Source organism: Meleagris gallopavo, chromosome 7, assembly GCF_905368555.1.
Source record: "Meleagris gallopavo chromosome 7, MGAL_WU_HG_1.1, whole genome shotgun sequence".
Lineage (NCBI taxonomy): Eukaryota > Metazoa > Chordata > Aves > Galliformes > Phasianidae > Meleagris > Meleagris gallopavo.
The window spans coordinates 26,481,268-26,501,613 of NC_139410.1; the positions used below are offsets into that span (position 1 = coordinate 26,481,268).

A 20,346-nucleotide genomic window follows, 5' to 3' on the forward strand; every position below is an offset into this window, starting at 1 on the left:
GAAAACACTGCATTAGCATCTACCTGAGTCATTCTGAAAGTAATGCCTCCTATTTACTTCCATGGAAACTACAAGAGATACAAAGAGCACAATAACACTATGTGATAGAGCAAATTCTCAACTACAAAACACTATTTTTCAACATAGCTACCACGATTAGCCATACAGTTTAGCCAGCAATGAACAAGAGCCTGCATATTGTGCTCATAGAAATCTTCACCAGCAGAAGTAACCCACTGTTTCACAGTGTTTCAACACCCACCACCTCACAGTGCTCACAACCACTGTTTGGTCTCCATAGACGTTCAGCAAGCACTGATGAATGTCAATGTAGTTTTTTCCACATTGAGGAATTCAGTTCCATGCTTTTGCTTCAAGGGCAGTTCCATGTTGGACACCATTTTGTCAGACTGCCCCTCTGCTGCTGTCTGTCATACAGCAACAACATGGAATGAAACATTGGTGGGAAGGTTCAACCTATACTGCCATACCTCCAACACCCGTCTCTGATGTTGTGGGCCATCATCATAAAACAGAAAGTATTACTTTCAGAGCAGCCCTTGTAAATGCTATAACTTACAACATAACAAGCAACTACACCTTCCCTGTAGCTGTCTGCTTCTTTTCAAACTTCTTTTAAAAGGGAGCAGGCTATACAAAAATACTCAAAATATTTCAAGTATAAGCTGAAGACGGACAAGTGATGTGGCTTTCTGTACTGGCAGATACCATGAGTGTTTGGGAGCTTACGAGATCAATAGCACTGAAGTGGCCATTTGTTGGGAACACTAATTGTTGTTCCAAAGCAACACAAGTCCTACAGCCTGTCTGGAACAGTCAACAGACTCGCAGACTTGCTGTCTCCTCACTTTCATATTTTTAAATGTAATACAGCAGTTGTGTTTTTAAAATGACACGGAGAAAATGTAAAGAGAAACCCAAGGTATACAGAGACATTTTACCACGAGTGCTTCCTGATGGCCACTTTAGTGGGAAACATCAATGCAACACTGAAGTTTAAAGTTAAGACGTGATTCTTTGTTGTGCGCTCTGAACAATGAAATGGTTGACCAAAGAGAATGGTACAGCCCATCTATTGAGCTCAATTAATTAATTAATTAATTAATAAACAAACCTGATAACAAATTCAATAACAAAGCACATGCTGCGTTCAGTGAGAAGAGAGATTGGCTGTAATTTCAGCATTAAATGAAAAGGAAAAAACCTGCAGGAAATTGAACCTGTTATCTGGTTATTGTGCACTACATTAATATTGCTTACCCAATAAGAACAATTAATGAATAGATATGCTCAAGTCACAAGCAAATTTCTCCCAACTTTATGGGGCCTACAATTTAAATGTAAGGCTTTTGTTTTCTTTTTAAGACGTAATTCACTAATACACTGCAACTGATTGATGACACTTAGCTGCCATAATCCTGCATTTCCTTCTGGTGACATAGAAAACTCCAGCTACCATGGAGGAGCAATGTAAATAGAATGACAGCCTGTACAATCAATATCAGCAGTAAAAACACTCCCTCTTAGGAGGCAGGCAGCATAGGTGAGCTCACTAATTTGCATGTTTCTATGCAAAAATCATCCTCAAACAAGGAATATTAAATTCCACACACCTCTTCACTCGCTAATCAACCTCATATTCAAGATACTTTGCATAAATGTGATATTTCATGCATACTAAGTAGCATTAAATCTACTTTATGGCATTCAAGTTATAAACGTAATGATGTGTAATATCATAAAGCATTTACAGCACTTCTGTTTCGTTATGCTGGTCAAGGTACAAGCTGTCAAGACCCCCTGAGTCTCATCTTCACCAGCCCTTCATTTGACCACGTGTCCACTTAGCTGTCTTCTGCCTCATATTTCCTTCTTTGTAAAATACAGCAGACCACTATATTTTCAATATGAAGTACTCAAACAAACCAGCATTAAGTAATGGATAAAATGAGGAAATATTAAAGAAAGCCATAGCTCACAAGATGCGACATATTACAACCAGTAGCAATATTCGCAATAAAGGTGTGTGTGTGAGAGAAGCTTCAAAGGCTCTTAGGAGGAAGGCTGTACGGTCAGAGAAAACAAATGCAAATCTATGAGCATGTGTGGAAGCACCTCACAAATCTTTATATTCACTCATTGGCACAATGAAAGCAATGCCACACCAAGACAGCAGCACAGCATATAAAGAAGATGCAAAAAGAGGCTCAAAATCACACAACGGCAAAGCAGGAATGTGAATCCTGGCCTTGTGAATCCTGGGAACATCTGCATGAAGCCCCCTGGAGATGCTGCAGCAGGCAGCGTGGTGAGGCATTGCTGCCCACTGCATGTGCAAGTCTTTCTTTATAACTTTCAGTAAAATCTCCTCTGATTTTTGCAATCAGTGGTTTCTTCTCATAATGAAGCAGGCATGTAATTTTAACTTGATTTCAAGAGAATTACTATAATTGCCATCACTGGAATAATAGATATGCATATAAGGAAATGGCTTTTCTCTCGCATTTTCCATTGGAAAATTTCATTTCTCTGTTAATGCATTAAGATATTTCACTAAGCCATTCGCTTCCAACTTGCAATATTCACAAAATACCATCTCCAAATATTTCCTGTAAACAGTTATTAGTTTACCACTGAACTAATACCAATAAAATCAATAGACTGTGACCAGATCTTTTCTATAGCATAGGAAGCCACCGTAGGGGCAGTTTAAAAAATATTTATGGTGATGCATCCCAGACCATAAAAATCAGAGGAAAGTTACTGAGTCAGTTCTTCTTACATCTATGCAAAACCAGGCGCCTGCCTGCAAGCCAACATGGCTGTCACTGAAACTGCGAGGAGGCACAGGACAAGCACGTTGGGCTTCCTCTGCAAGGGATGTGGGGAAGGCCAGTCCTTCAGTTTCTAAATGAGGGGCTACATGGAAGAAGGGGACAGACTCTTTAGCAGGGTCTGCTGCTATAGGATATGGGGAAATGATTTCATATGAAAGGAGGAAAGACTGAGATTGGATATAAGGAAGAAGTTTTTCACAGTAAGGGTGGTGAGGCACTGGCACAGGTTACCCAGAGAGGTAATGGATGTCCTGTTCCTGGAGACATCTAAGGACGTGCTAGATGGGACTCTGAGCATCTGATGGAGCTCTAGGTGAACCTGTTCATTTCAGGGGAGTTGGACCAGATGGCCTTTAAGGGTACCTTCCAACTTACATGATTCTATGAGTCTAAATACGTGCATAGAACAGGAGGAATTTTGTTCAAATTGTCTTATGTGAAGCACTGAACCAGAGCATGCCCTCAGCCACTGATGCCTTACCCATGCTAGAAATGTGTTGGGCAGTGTATCTGCTAACCATCACAGCAATACAGCTGCTGTCCCTAGCACAGATGCATTCAAGTTTCTAAACAGATGCCTTGGATTAGTGTAATTTGCCCTTCCAGACAGGAGTAGCCATGACAGTAGGGCAGTGTTTGGACAACAACACTTCCATGCCCTCCTGCAGCACTCCTCACTCACCTGGTCTAGCTAAGCCATGGGAAGGGAGTGGAAGGAAACACGGATTTCTGAAGAAACTGGAATTTGCAAGATGCACATGAAGGCAAACAGCAGCTGTGGTGTATTTGATGTTGTTGGAGCTGTTTTTAATGCTCCGATAGTTCAGATATCAAGAGATGATTCTCTATTCTTAAGTACCGAGTCACTCTCTGGAAGCCTGAAAATGCTTAGCACAGCTACTCTATTTCTTATGTACCACAATAAACAAACTTGTAAAGGGGCTGGATTCTAAAAGCTAGTGCAAAGAAAGAAAGGGAGGGGAAAAAAAAAAAAAAAAAAAAAGCAGCAGCCCACACAGCATCAAATGCTCAGTGCTAAACAGCAGATGATTCTTACTGAATAACTGCCCTAGATTTTGCAAACAATACAGGGGACAAAAATAGAAACCCATTTACATATTGCTGTTAATAACTTTATTTATAGTGTCACAGCTAGAGCACAATAACTGCAGCCACGGCTTAACTTAAAAGCCATTCACTGTGACAGAGTCAGACAGAGACTGTTTTCCCAGTCCTTATGCAACTGAAAAAAAATCCTGCTGACAGCAGCCGGTCAACAGAGCCCTCACAAACAGAATAGACAAAACTTAACAATGGTCAAATGTGAAAGCAAACGACCCCCAGGATCACACTGGGTTCTGGTCCTCCCTTCTCGCTTCATACTCCTGTGGTTAATGAAGGATCAGGGGGGCTGCAAAACCCCACCGATCAATTTTTGCTTAAGTTTGAGCCTCATGATAGCATCTTACAGCACAGTTTACTGTTGTCTTCCTTTCCTTTTTATTTTCTACTAAGAAATTCAGCTGGGGCTCAGGCAAAGTCAGCAACTACAGCAAAAAGGATGCGTGCCCCCACATTTAGGAACATCCCCACCACATCTGCGCTGCCGGCAAGGCAGCTCTTGCCAAATTTTTGCTGGTAGCCCATACTGCAGCCAGCTAAAACCCCACATCAGCCAGGCACATCTTTAAGGAACAGAGGACACGCAGCAACTTGCAGCCTGCGTTCCTCAACATTCTGCAAAAACCTGCTATGAAGAAATAAATGGAGGGAGGAAATTGTCACAACCCTCCTGCCTGCAAGAAATGAGAAAACATGGCTCTGATTTTCTCCCTGTCTGAATGTAGCGTGAGCTGGACAACAGGCTATTTTGGATTGGGAATGGGGGTGTCCTCAGGACCTTGTGCTGCAGCTGCTCATTATAATATAAAACACTCAGAATAATTAGAGGCAGAGGCAGGCGGCACCACGCTCTGCCCTGCTGATTTTGGTGCTCCCTGTGACACAGGACAGTGGGATTCAAGACAGACCAACAAAATGCAGCTTTTATGATTTTCCACTAAAAACGAACCTTGAATCTGCAGAAAAAAAATAACTTAGAAGACATGAAGTGCAAAAAAATCGCTTTAAGCAATGAGGGCATATATCTAAGTAACATACAGTGATCTAATACATGCTTACAAAGTTGGTGCTATCTGGGCTTCTGTATTACAGAAGTGTAGCTGGGATGATTCTCATCACATGTCATTTTGCAATGGGGGAGCAAATGCTGTCACCTTCCTATGCTGATCTCAGAATCCCAGATCCCCACAGAATTCCCACAGCGTCAGTTCTGCACAGTTGTCCTCCAGCACTATTTTCCTTTTTTTTATTCCAGTTCTTTATAGACTTTCAGAGAATACATCGTTTTTGGTTTATTCTGTTCCCCATTATATACTTCCAAGGAAAAGGAGCTCAGCAGGAAAGTCACAGCTGCAATTTCAGGCTTTGTAAGAAATTTGTAATCGCTTCTGATTTCTGTAACAAAATTTTATCCTGTTTGCAGCTGAAAATAAGAACGAACACTTGTGTCTTCCAAAGAGAATATCACTTACTCTTGATATTCTCTAATACAAACTTGTCCTGCACTGGACCTGTCATCCTAAAACTGCAACTTGGGGGCTGCTGCTCTACATCAGGGAGGATTCTTAAGAAAGAAATGTACAGGAGACATGGTTTCTTTCTCCTTTTTAATTAAAACAAAGTAGAACCATTAACTCAAAAAGCCTTTTTCTCTTGCCTGGAAATAAAATAAATCCTATAAACGAGTTTACAGTAGTTTTGAATATAACCCAGAAGAAAAGACTCCAAATGAAAGAGAATAATTATACTTGTATGGATCAGCATTTGGCTCCTGCTGAAGTCTGATCACTAACTAGAAGTGCTCAAGTTCACCTGAGCAGAAGCCAAAGCTTTGTTTGCTCTGTTGTACAAACTGATTCTTGCTAGCTCATTCTTCGGAAGCACCCCTTGCAGAAAGCAGCAGCACCTTGGTGTGCACACTCCCCAGGCTGGAGGCTCTCCACCAGAACTGCTATAGCAATCCACTGTCTGAATCAGTATGAGGCTCTTCTCCATTCTTTCATCTCCTGTCCTCCAGCCATTGCTAACAATTGCTGTATTTGTTTTCCAAGGCTTTTTGGGCTTCTCTGTAATTTTTACCTCACCACTACATGAATACCCCACCAGCACAACACGTACATCTCTCATCTCTTTCATGCTCCAGGGCATTACAAAGCCTCTCTCCAACTTGCTGCTGCATTCATTGATGTATGGGTCTGCCAGACCCTGGAGACAACTGAAATCAAGTGGTTGTCAGAAGGAGAGTTGTCCCAGTAACATCCTATTAGCAACAGATTCCCTCTGACGAGTGTGAAATGGTGTCAGTGTATTATCAGAATCTGTAAGAATTCTCCATGAAGCTAAAAACAGTCCCACTCAAAACAATAACAACAAAAACCAAGTGAGCTGTCTTGGTGGATTAACAAACTGTCAGCATCTCTATTCAGAGAAAATTCCCAGCTGCCTCACACCTTCCCCTTCATGTGGGAGGGCAAGTTGTAATTCCAGCAGCTAAAGAGGGAGAAAGGGATTTCTGGATGATCTTGCAAGAGAACAAAGTCATTCATCTGTGTCACCAGACATGTGCTATGATATTCTCGGCCACACAAGGCTAGGTGAGAATATTTTGCTGAAAGTCACACAGATGATGGACCATCCAGCATGAGCAGTCACTGTGCAAGGGCTTGGGGGTCAGCTCTATACGACTGAGGCAGACGAAGCCAGTTTCAAACTCTCATCACCCTTCTATATATTTAAAGGATTCATCTAGGACTCTGGCTCAAAGAGGAAGATGGTTATTGCCAACATCCTTAGAATTTGTCGGTGTCTTTCAGAGCCTCAGGTATCCCCCAAACACACATACAGCAACATCAAAGGTTTCTGCTGGCCACAGTAAAAGGGAAGAAAATACACATCATCATCTTTTTTTGTTGTCTTTTAAAAACAGATCACTGATTGAGAAGAACTAACACGCGTATTTCTCTGCGATCCATGAAAACTATTTGCAAATCTTCAATTTTTCACAATTTACCTGCTCTTAGAAATCTTTATTCCTACCTTTTAATTCCCTGTGTATATTTTTAGGTCTTTGTACCAGAAACACAAGTGGACACAGAAAAGTCCCCAATTTCTATAAAGAGCATTTCCATCATTTCACAAAGCCAATATTCTGCCAATGGTGTGCATGCTGACATTCATTTAATCTCTAGTCTTTTTCCTCCTTTGCTGTTCTGTGCAGTCCTCTGGTTGCTTCCTATTTTTGCTCAGGTCTCTGAAGCAACCTGTTCCTCGACTAGTTCCTACACAGCCAGTGCCAGCCTGTTTCCAGCTTTTTTAACCTCTCATTTTCAAGCAAAATTAATGAAAAAAGTTTTAAAAATACACTATGATTTTCAGCAATTGGAGGACATAGCTTTAAGGGAGCAAAGCTCTAATTCGAATCACAGGACACCAGACTCCACTAATTGGTTTCAGGTTTGGCTCTTCTTTATCATTTATCCAGTGTATAAGTTATATATACATCAGTGAGAACAGATGCACATATTAGCAATTGTTGTTGAGGGATTTAAATACAGTGTAAGACAAGTTAATCCATCCCCACCAAATACTGTGTCCCTGTTCTACAGCTTCTGTAAATTAGTGCTTTAAATAGTTTTGCCAAGTTCAGTGCATTACAGAATAAGAAAGTTTAACTGATTTTGATTTTCAGTCATTATAGTCTATGGAGGAAGCAAAAAGGTAGGATGATTTTAACAAGAACCTCTTCAAATGTTATTATATAAGCTCAATGTTCTTAAAACCACTTTGCATGTTAACTACATGACAAAGTAATTGATTAAGTGAAAGTTAACCAAGTTTTCACAAGTAAGACTTTATAAAGTTCTGATCAGAAATAACTTTTTTTTTTCGCTCCCTTAAGGTTACTGTAGAAGACTGAAAGTAATTAGCTTAATATATTTTTTTTAAACTATGCATTTAATGCAATTGCCTTTACTATCAATCAAGCCAATCAGAAGTGAGATTTGATTTTTTTTTAATTATTTCTATTACTACTGAAGAAAAAAGAGAAACCAAATAACCTTGATGAGCTAAAATTCTGCTCTGTAAACTTCTGCAGGCACCTTCATTATTCTTTCCAAATTACTATTCGAGCATTTCATCATTAAAACATCTAACACTAACACTCTTCAATCCATCACCCTGTGAACTTCACAGACCTTTGGGTGTGAATTATACATCACAGGCTCTTCCTAATTGCTGATGGCTTGCTGGTGGCTGCAGATCTGCAGTCACCTGGCATGCTGCACTTTTGGGCTGTTGTCTTTATTACAACACATGTGTTTAAGCAATGCAACCAGCAGGGCGCCCTGCAAACTGTTATTTATCTATTTTGTTCTATGGAGGGTACAAGACTCTCTTATACCCCAGAAGGCACCAGGAGTTCCCAGCAGAGACCAAGATCACAGAGTATTCCCAGTTCAAAGAGAAAAACCTGCAGACAGTCAGATGAATGCTTAAACAAGTTAGTATGTGTTTGTTCTTCTGAGAGGGTGCTGAGCATACGTGCAAATAGGCAGAATCAATAGATATATAAACCTGCTCTATTCTATAAATTAAAATTCTCAAGATTGAAGCACTGACATGTTCTGAAAAGAGAGTGACATTTAGCTGAAGTGCATCATAAAGTATCAGCATCTAAACTTACTGCATAGCTTCAATATCAAGCTCAGACATAATAAAGGCTACAAAAAAACCCCAAATTCCTTTATAAATTGGATTCAGCTTAAATGCTTTTCTCTAAAAGACACTGATTTCCCTCTCAAAAACAACAAATATTTTAGGTAGAGCCAAGAAATTAGCAATAAGCACGAAGTAATTAACCATCACCCATGGGTGAAACCTGCTTAGCCGTTTCCTAAAAATCACAATCTTTAAAAAAAAAAAAACAGATAAATTTTCTGGAAAACTAAAAAACTAATATTACCCCTAGACAGACACAGGTGAAGTACCCTGAAGCTTGCTCCTGACAAGGAAAGAAGAGTTCCTGAAAAAGTAAAACTCACTGCTGCCACTTGGGGAAAGGCTGATCACTTCCCTCCTACTCACTTTTCTCAGCCTACAACCAGAACCAGAATTATGGCAATTTAATGCGGAGGACACCTTCACCCACATGAAACCCACACAGTTCTCCTCCTCTACCTCCAAAAATAACCTACTGCTGCATGTGAGCATAGGCCTGGAATGAAGAAAAGCAGGTAGAGGTCTTGTTAACTTGATAGAAGGAACCAATCAACCCACACATGAATGCATTTCAGGCCTCCAAATCAGGAAAGCTGTGGAGCTGCCAGAGCAAGTCCAGAAGAGGGCTACAAAGGTGATCAAAGAGGTGGAACTCCCCTAAATGAATACAGGCTGAGGGAGTTGGGCTTGTTTAGCTTGGAGAAGAGAAGGATCTGGGAAGTCTTAATGGCAGCCTTCCAGTACTTGAGGGGAGCTTACAAGCAGGAGAGAAACCGACACAGGCTGATAGTGATAAGACAATAGGGAATTGATTTGCACTAAAAGAGGAGATATTTAGGTTAGATGTTAGGAAAAAAATCTTAACTTACAGAGTTGTGAGGCTGCCCAAAGGGGGCAGGGATGGTCCCCCATCCCTGGAGGTGCTCAAGGCCAGGTTGGATGGGGCCCTGGGCAGCCTGAGCTGGTGGGTGGCAACCAGTTCACGGCAGATGGTTGTAACTAGATGATCTTCAGAGTCCTTTCCAACCTAAGCCATTCCATGACTCTATTATAAGAGTTCCTGGTGCTGCCTTTCCCTAGCAACATGACTTTCCACAGAAATTAAAGCTTTGAACAATACAAGAAATTATTTGGGAAATTTTTGAAAAAATCCAGAGAAGAACATCCACAAATTTCTACATTCCCTTAATATAGTTTTATTTATTGAAGATGGTAAAATTAAACTGGTTTCTGCTTAGCTTCAATAACCTCTCATGATAAAAAAGCACAAAAACAGAAGCCAGATGAACTCTTGAAGAAAACCAGCCAATTGGCAAAACTGTCCCCAAAAGACAATCTATTGTCTGACCCAGACTGGAGAGAATATGTCTCATTATAAATGCATAAATTTAGCATCTCAGAAGACATTTTGCTGTTAGCAAATTGGAAGAAGCCCCATGCCTATACTCACCAACCAGAATACACCATTAAGCAGTGCACTGCTTTCAACTAGTACATCCCATTACAGCTATGTTCTGGGAGCTCTCCTATGAGCTGCACAGAGCCCAGCCTTGCACTGCTATTCATACTGATAACTCTTTTAACTCCAAGAAATATTAAGACTGGACATCCTGTGTACAGGAACAGTGCAAAAAAGGAGAAAATTGTTTTTTTTTTAAGTTGAAATTCTTGAAAACATAACACACAATTAGATAGCAACTTGCAATCCAAGAGTTTGATGCCCTTTGTAAGCAACTAATTAAGCACCGCAACGCCCATAAGGTGAAGAGTTTAAATTCTCATGGCTGGATTGAATGCTCTGACACTCAGCCAAAGTGCAACTGTTTAGTCATTTTTAAGGAGACATTTTCATTATTAGAATGTTAGTAGATCAGAAAACTACTGTCAGTGGGGACAACTAGTTAAAAACGGTTTTCATTTACAAAGCCAAAAGTGAACAGACTGTTTCATTTCTGTGAGTAGTTTAGTTCAAGTTCTCAAAATGCTTAGAAAACTCTGAGATCAAGTTAATGTTGTTGAGTACATGATTCACAAGAATTATGCAAAGGATCTAAAAGAGGAAACTGTCACTTTCAACATGCTTGGATGTTGGTCCTAAAATAAACTTCTTAAAACAGTTCATCAAAGGAATTCCAATGACAAAGCCAACCTTTATCCCTTCACAGAGGACTTTAAGTCTCCTTTCACAGCATAGAGATTACTATATTTGGCCAAACCTAGATAACATTAAAGCCACTATCTCTGCAGAGAAATACTATAAATAGTCAATATAAAACATTTTAAATTCCGCCTAGGAAGCATTTCAGTAAACAGTATTATCTATGAGTATTTTAGGGTTTGTCTATCAGACCTAATCTCATTCATGATAAAGTAAACTGCTTTACTTACATAATTCACCTTGTTGTTTGCCCAGAATTACTTGCATGGTCTCGGGAACTCCTTTCCTGATTTCATTTGACAATAGACTTTATATTTAACACACATATGTGTGAAAGGTCACGTCACGCTCTACGGTTCTCTGTTTGTCAAAGTTAATTCTCATTCAATGCATCAGGATGGGGAATGGTTTCATTCCCTGTTCAAAGGTTTTGTTCATTTGCATCTCAAAAGAGAATATTAACCCCAAACCTTCATTTTAGTTCCATCATCATCCTAATTTCTTCAGAAGAACATAATCTTGAAACAAACTTTGCTGCCAAAAAAAAATGACAGGAAATTATATTTTCATTGTGGATAAATTAGTCTCTGAATTTTACTTTCCATAACAATAAGCAGGAGATTATGAACTCATTCACAGGAAGTCCTGATAAGGTTCTAAAAAGGTTTGCTTTTATCCATTCAGGTCAGAGAGACATGAAAACATCACCTTTTCCCTCACAGAGATAAACTAACTGCTGAGATAAATGTAACACAGTAAGCAATATTGTGGCAGAAATGCCATTATTAAAGGATCATGACTGTGTTTTACAGGCCCACTCCGGGCAGCTGGGAAAGATCTTTCTACACTGTTTGATGTTGGGTTGTGTTTTTTGTGTGTTCTTTTTTTTTTTTCCAAGGAAAAGAAAAATGTACGTTTTGCAATATCACAAACCAAAAATACTACAGCAGAACTGGACATTTAAGGACTCCACATTTTAAAATAGAAATTAAGCAAAAACACACAGCAATTTCATGTAATTTTAGCATAAAATTTTCTGCTGGTAGAGTGATTTGGGTTTGTTTTTTAATTGAAATTAGAGGTGGTTCCAAGTGCCTAGGCCCAATCATTCCTAAAAACTAGAATATTTAATCTTCTTTGACACAGAATGTTGCAAACCCATTCTCCCACTCAAAATCCCAAAGCAGGAGCAGGGCTCTGCTCTTCGGCCTCTGGAGCTGCGCCTCCATGCTGATGGGGAAATCTGTGAGCAACTTGAAGAGCCAGTAGAATGGTCAAGGCATTACGACAGTAATCTTAACAGTGAACAAAAGTTCCCATTCATTTTACTTCCACAGAATCACAATGCTGCTTGGGTTGGAAGGAACCTCAAAGGCAATCTAGTTTCAACCCTCTACCCCAAGCAAGGTTGCCAACCACTAAGTCAGGTACCAGCTCAGGCTGCCCAGGACCCCATGCAACCTGGCCCTGAATACCTCCAGTGATGGGGCAGCCACAAGTTCCCTGAGAAACCCATGCCTGTGCCTCATCTTTCATTGACAGTCTGCTTTTCCAACTAATCTGGGAGAGTGAGAAAAGAGAATAATTGCCTATGGTCGCTGGTGGAGGGAAACACGTGTCTCTGCACACATACACACAGACCTTCCCACCTCTGCAAACTGTGGAGGAAATGTTTCTGCTCGTAAATCAGCAACAGGAAGCCAGATTCAATGGCTGGGCACAGCACCCTTCACAGGCCTCTCAATTGCCTTGACACAATAACCTCTAGCTCATAAAAACTCAGATCTTATGACATTTTTGAACAGTGACAAAAACAAAACAAAATTACTTGCAGTGTTCTAATGTCAAAAGCCTCCCCTGGAGCATTTACCCATAAGCAATGTGTGCACTTGCTTTTCTTCAGCCAATTCATTAATCCACATTGTCGAGGCACTACCCCCTGCCACCACTGTGTTTCCAGGTGCACGTAAATGCTTCAAAACCATTCACTAATTTCCACCAGGGGTGGTTTCAGAGCACCCAGGCAAGAGCAAAGGCTCTATACTGAACTCCTAGTGTGAAATGAGTCATTTGTACCAACTCATGTTTCCTTTTTCTCTATTCATACATAGTTATTCATTTCCCAAAAGCGTATGAAGATGAGATGTTCCTAAGTTACCTCCTCTTTGCTCTCAGTACATGTGGGTAAAAACTACATGAAGCTGTTACCTGGCAAAATGAAAGAGAGAAAGTAGGAAAAAAAAATGTGTCTGTTGAATACTGAGCTTGATTCGCATTTGTTAATTTATTATGAATTTGTTTTTGCTTATTTAGCAATATAATTAAAACAAAATTTCAAGGAAGCATCATCCTAAACAGATAATAATCTTTACTAGGATTTAACTGTGCTGAATGACTTAGATCTGCAAATAATGATATACGGAAACAAATGTGAACAAATAGAATACCATACTGGTCAGTCTCATGTCATATCCAGTGACTTGCATTCAATTTGAATGTCAAGCTAACCTTTGAGTACTGCAAAGAAGTAATTTCTCCATTACAAAGATTCACAAATGCCATCTATCATAAGAAATTTACACACCTACTGGAGCAAGCTAATGGTAATAATGGAAAAAACTGGATATGAAGACAGAAAACATCTTTTACTGCCACCTACTCCACTGTGGTCACTCTGGGAAAGCTATTCCCCTCACCTTTATTATCATAATTATATTCTTAAATGCTCAATAGAAAACCATTACAAGTATTTAACAGCTGATGACATTCTTGCCTTCAGTATTCCTAGTGGACCTTTACAAGTTTGCCCTGCCACAACCAAAATGACGAAAGGCCAAACTGAAGTTGATCCAAGCCAGTGCAGACTTGCCTCAATTTCAGAGAGTTTCATACGAGATTCCACAGCAAGCAACCTTCTCTCAATTTTCCATTTGTCTGTTACTTTTCCACTCCACCCCACAGGAAATGTCAACTTGCTGTAGCCTCCAAAATCTTCAGAATTTTAATTTGATTTCACTGCATCATCTAATGGAGTTTATGCAAGCGCAGTAAATAAAAGATGCAAAAAATCCACTTCTACTAAGTATCAGAAAATATAATTAATCAACATACTTAAGCTATATAGGAGAGTAGAGTACACAAGCAGTTTACAAGAAAGCCACTTATAGGGGTGATGGACAGAGCAAGGAGGAAAGCTGCCTGTTCCCAGCCCCATGTCTCAGAAGAAGTACTTACAGAGCTGTGACAGTGTCAGGATCTGGCCTGACAGACACAGAAGTCATTCCCAAAGAGACTACAATAGCAGAGGTAAAATGTGTTAAGATTAGGTTAAACTTTTAACTACAGCCCATAAAGATATCCAGCAACTACATTACAACTTCAATCCCTCCACCTTGGGGAGTGGACAGAGGGAACCTGGTGACATGCAGAAGCTCTTCTGCTCATCCACGTAAGCCAAGACAGAGCACTGTGTGGCTGGCTGATGGCTGAGCAGGTGCCAAGGTCTGTCAGAAATTGACATCCTGCTTGAAATTACAGGCAGGCAAGGACTGCTCCAAGGGACTTGAACCCTAGCTGGGCTTTGCAATTCATCCCACAGAGGATGGTACCCATCTTTAACTTGCATCCCTTCATGACTTATCAGAAGGGTGTTTGTTTCTGCTGAAAAAATAACCAAATTCAAATAATCCACTTTCTCAAAGCCATTGAGACACAGTCCCGGGGAAAAAAAAAAAAAAAAAAAAAAAAAAAAAAGCTAAGTTTAGTTAAAGCTGCTTCTCAAAGGAAGATGTTGAAGACACGTGGCAATCCTTATGTTGTCCTGTAAACAAACTTACAGAGTCAACTGGTGACACTCCAAACTGCTTTTACACTTATTTTGGATTATTTGCTGCTGTCATCTTCATCCCTGGGCCATAGGTGCCAATCTTTGGGAGAGTCCATCCTCCCCAGCAGCTGAGAGACAGCCTGCTCTTCTTACCTGACATTGTCATGCTTCTGGATGTAGATCTTATGAAACATCATATCTTCCTGCTTGGCATTAATGTCAGCTTTCATCTCCATGGCAACATGTCGAGGAAGTACAGAGAGCAGGAGACGCTCCTGTGGAGTCAGACAGATGAAGCAATTAAAGCACCTGCTGCCCAGTTAACAAACACACTTTGCTCCGCACTGGGGTGGAATGAAGTCACCACATTGGGGGTGACAAGTACAACCAAGCAGAACCATATCCATAAACCCAGCAACTGATCCCCTATTAAGCTATCTGCAATTCTATCCTGACCCTAAAACAAGAATTCAATGCTTTTAGTGTGGATATTATTATTTTTCATCCCAGCTGCATTGGGCATTGTGATTAACAGTTGCCAGTTCTTGCAAATGAAAGATCCACACAATTCAGAAATTGCACTTGCACATTCCTAGAAGGACCCTGCTACATGACACAACCTGACCTTCCACACAGTCTCTCCACGCCACCATGAAGTCCCCTTTCCCATACCATCCAGGACTCTCACCTCAACACCCTCAGGCACCATTTAAAATCCCTCCTTCCCCTACCTAATCATCTGAGCACGTTCCCCATGCAGGTACAAACCTATTCTTAGCAAGTAACAAGTTAATTGGAATGCCCCAATAAAATGAGCATGAGAAGTTAGGCCAGCTATGCAATACAGTGCTACAGCTCTACACTTAAAACCACTATTAGTGCCCAGTTGAATTAAGACCCTTACAACCACTGACTCCCCCACAAGAGTGCTTCCAGTAATCACCTTTTGTCATCAGCATTTCACTGCTCTCCTCAGAACAACCCTCACTCAGAACAACCAAACTGCATTTTTATTTACTGATAATAGTTTTAGTGTGACTTTCATAATACCATTTTATGAGCTGTTCCAGATATAGTTTTGTATGCTAGGCAAAAATTAGTTCCATGACAAAACCATGACTTTCTGGTAACTTTCCTAAAAACTCACACAAAAGCCAGCACTTGCTAGTATTCTAAATTTGGTGGCAATTTTATGTAAAAGCTGTGGAATTTACACCTGCGGGTAATAAGCACCCTAGGGATGTGTTTGTGTATTTCAGGGATCTCACCTGATTAATTCTGCCCATAGCATTTACTCTCTGTATTCAATTTGATTCCCACTCACACCCTGCTCCTGAACAGGAGGGTTTTAGCCATGGCTGGAGAAGGTGATGGGCATCTGTCCCAGCTCCAGCACAGCCCAACTGGCAGGCAGTACTCTGGAACAGCTGAAAAATCCCAAAATCTCACACCGCACTCTCCTTTATTATTTTATTTCCCTGCAGTGAGCAGAGGGAAGAAAAATGGCCTTCCTTCCTGATTACAGAGACCACGTAGAATAAACGAAGGTGCCTAACCCTATCTAACAGCTCATTAATTCTCAACAACACAGGGAACAGTAGGGCTCAAGCTGCAGCCCTGACTCAGAAGGGTCAGCATTCCTGCACTAATTATTCACGTCACCAAACCTCTTGCCTGCACTTCAGTTATAAACACATCCTAGTTTCTGGTTTCTAATTTCTAGTTTTTGTTGTTGTTGTTGTTTGTTGTTTTTTTCCCTGAAAGTTCCTCATTAATTTCTTCCTCTAGGGAGGGAGAGAAAGTTTGAGGGAACCAAAAGGAGGTGAATGTGCCGGGTATGTGCTCAGCATGCACTGAGACGTATTATAGGCTGCAGCACTGCCCAGAACTTACATTTTCCCATTTCAACATGTATCTTAAAGAGACTGATTCTCACCTCCAACCCCTGAGGAAGTAGTAATAACACAGGAGAAGATACGTTAGAGGGATGTCTGCTTCCCCAGCTCCAAACTGCAGCAGTCCTGACAAGATACTTTTTTGTAAAGCACTCTCACCTTCATTAGCATACAGCATGTGCTAGCATTCACACATCAAATTTTATATATATATGTATAAAAGATGATGAATCATGCACGTGTCCTCAGGCTTCTGTCAGCTATTAGCATACTCCTCGAGTGCAAAAGCACAACACATTTTGAATGTTTACCAGAGTAACTAGTGTTACATGTTGCTGTCATTTGCATATGATAATTGGCATCCCTCAAATGTGTGAAAGCTGCTACTCTACATGTGCATCCTTTAAATAACTCGGAGCTCACTGGAAAGTTCAGGGGCACCCCAGCTTGGAACATTCCCTGTGGGTGCAGCAGAGTGGGATGATTTTTTTTTTTAATTGCTTGCAAAACAGGGACATGTTCGGGGGAGTGAATTTCTCCACTAATGCTCCAAGGAATTTTTCACACATTTCTGGCTAACTTTTGTAGGAGAACCCCCAGCCGTGCTCTTCCTGACACCACAGGCACTTGCCAGATAAAACCACCAATGTTTTCAACATATTCAGGATCTCTAGGAAACTAACACCTCTCTGAACTATGACTAAGTGAGAATAAAACTTAACAAATGAAACGACTGCATGCAACAGGAGCTATCTTCCACATAGGAACTAATTAGGAGACTGAGCTGCATGACAGAGCTGGACATTACCTTCATTCCCTATGCTGTGAGCATCAGGATCACTGAAATTAACCTCTGAAACTACCAAGAGGAGGCTGTTACAAGTGCTTTAGTAAAGCACAGGCCATCATAAAGACCTTGAAAACAGGCCTTTATTTCAAATGGAGAGATGAAATTAAAGTCTTCACTGGAGTACAATTTGCATGTTGGTATTATGACTGAAATGTAGTGCAGCCCTCACTGTAGAATCACTTAGGCACAAGTGAGATGGCTGGGACTGCTGCATAACAAGGCATCAGTCTGACCTGATAACAAAAACAAGAGCAAATTCATATATAATTCTCACTTCAGAATATGATTCCAGTATAGTTCTACTGAATTATACATTAAACAAATGCATACTGAGGAGAAGCAGTCTCTAGAATAGGCACAGATGAAAGAGTACAATACAGATCTACTCTATTTACATAAGCACACGTGGATATATGTATATGTGGGTGTATACCTAGAACACACACATCTGCACAATGACTCTATACTACAGAGGAATTTTAACTATGTATTCTGCACTCCCCCAAGATGACCTCAAGGCATCAACAAATATTTAGTGTTTCATGTCTGACCATTTGTCCTCAGGTTTAGCAACACTGACTATTCATCACACGTTAAGCGATGCAGAGATGAAAAGAAGAATGATTTCCCACACGTGAAAGTCAAGTGATGCTAGAACCGTGTGCTTCTGACAACCACTTTTTTACTAAAATCTGAAGTATTTACAGATTATTAAGGGCGTTTTTTTTTTTTTAATCCAAGATTATTTTATTCTGGGCAAGGAAGAGAGTTACAGCTCTGTCCTAGGCTATCATGAAAGCATTAGGAGTGTCTATCTTGGATTGGACACCCTGATTTTTATTTCTAATTTTGGGTGCTGGCAGAAACTTAATGAGGAAAAATATACAGCCCTTTCATAGAGATAATATGCCTGCCTCTAATAGAGAACAGCACACACAGTGTGCATCATCAGGTCTTCTGAAACAGGCAAATGAGTGTAACAGCACCAGGCAGTGCCATTCCCTTTTCCCTCTGCACCTGTTTGGAGCCCAGCTCTCGCAGATGCGGGCTGAACTGACATTTATTTGCATCTACTGTCACCTTAAGATTACCTCAATGCATCATGCATGGAAAAGCATCTGAACTGAACCTGGAAATCAATGTCAGGGCAAGCTGTGGCAGCAAGTAATGTTATTAGGAGTCCCCAGCTGCCAGGATCCACAGCTCCTGCTGGAAGTTCCGGAGGGCACGTCTAAGTGACTGACTTTGGCCTGTGTTTTTTTGATGTTCTGGCTTTCTTCTGCATGGTATAGCACCTTCTGGGGGCAGGGAAGAAAAAAGGCCTAAAGCTACAGCATTTCTCAAGGCTTTTCTTTTGTGAATTATTTCTGACACAGAAGCTTCTACCCCCAGAATGGCACATGCATTTGAGACATGCTGCAAAGGCAGCCTTCTCAGCAGGGAGGACAGAGCTGTAATCAATAAATAAAATGGCTATTCCCTTAGGCTAATCCTTTCCTCCATCTCGAGGTGCCAAAGGAGTCCACTTGTTTCATCTTTCTGAAACTACATTTGTTACAAAGGAAAAAGAAGCTTTGATCGTGAATGTGGTTTTCATATATATATTCTCAAAATAAAGCACATGTACATGCTATTCAACAGTAAGGTTAAACAGCTACTATGTCTAGCCAGAGGAAGCTCATAAAACGCTGCCAAAAACAGACCCAAAGATGCAGATGGGCTGAGACATGAGGGAAAATTAGGCCATGTTGCCAAAGAAATGCAAAGATCCTTGATTCATTTGATTCATTCTCTTGATCTCTTTCCCAAGCCCACAACCAAGCTCCAAGATGTCTCCCAAGGGATGGAAGCCCCATTTCATGATTCATCTCAAGTTGGACTCGACAGACTACTATGAGAAGTACAAATGTACTGCAGGGTAGAGATGTGTATTAGGAACATCCACGCTGGTCCAAAAGGAGCAGACATGGTCAGCACCCCTGACAAGGCTGTTTGCTGGCCATGGACCTTTTCATAGCAAATGAACATAGGAGTTGGTGATGAATCTCGATGAATCTCACTTCTCAGTTAAATACAGTTCACTTGAGGCCTATGTGGTGTGCAGAGGTATAAAAACAGAAAGTAAACTTTGAATAAGGTAGGAAGCGGACCCTCTTTGGAGGAATCAAGGGACAATATGTTCTATGGGGAAATTTCTACATTTTTTTCTACAACCCACCTTTCCTGTTGGTTGTGGCTTTGCTGAGAAGCATGCGACACTTCAGCCTCACAAAGAGGGCCCATCTAAGACCTGTTTGCTGCATGTAAATCCAACACATGGAGGCTCCAATGGATACAAAAAAGCCATGCAAACTATCTGCATACTATGTGATTTTCATCCACAGAGCACAGACCACAGGATTTTTGTTGATGTCTGCGGACAAATTCTTCAGTGTATTGGGGAATACTCCCTGAGTTCTCTTTCAAGCCTTTAAAAATCCTGCCCTTTCCTATCTGCCTCCTCTTGCTTATATCAGTCATAAAGCAAGAGGCCTACAAATGCAATCCTAAGGGAACAATTTGCATGCTAATTGCATTTCAGCAGTTCCATTTTTTATTTCCCACTGTTGTTCTTACCTGCTGCTGGTTTTCCCTTTGAGAATGCAGCCTGGCTTGTATGCATTCCCTGGTCTCCTGGAAAGCCTGTCTTTGGGACACCTCTGCTGGGTAGTGGGTACACACGCCTACAATGTTTGTACAGGAGAAGATGAGAACATTGGAGACCAGCTGCAACAAAAGGGGAAAAAAAAACAAAGAGAAAAATACTTGATTACACTTTGGAAACCTGCCATCAGTAACAAAGCAGCAGCCAGAACTCAGCCCATTCCACACCTCTTTGATCCAAGCCATGGGTAAATCTTAAGCTCTTAATTCCAATT

General features: G+C 40.7%; 1 protein-coding gene across 1 annotated transcript in view; it reads right to left on the reverse strand.

Moving 5' to 3' along the window:
* The window catches only part of ADCY5 (adenylate cyclase 5), a 196,277-nt gene that overhangs the window by 64,785 nt on the left and 111,146 nt on the right, over nucleotides 1–20,346 (reverse strand). The window contains exons 2-3 of the mRNA XM_085227802.1: nucleotides 20,045–20,194; nucleotides 14,837–14,958 (exon numbers count right to left, since the gene is read on the reverse strand). Of these exons, the coding sequence (XP_085083928.1) occupies nucleotides 14,837–14,958; nucleotides 20,045–20,194 (272 nt within the window). The remainder of the gene's footprint in view (nucleotides 1–14,836; nucleotides 14,959–20,044; nucleotides 20,195–20,346) is intronic.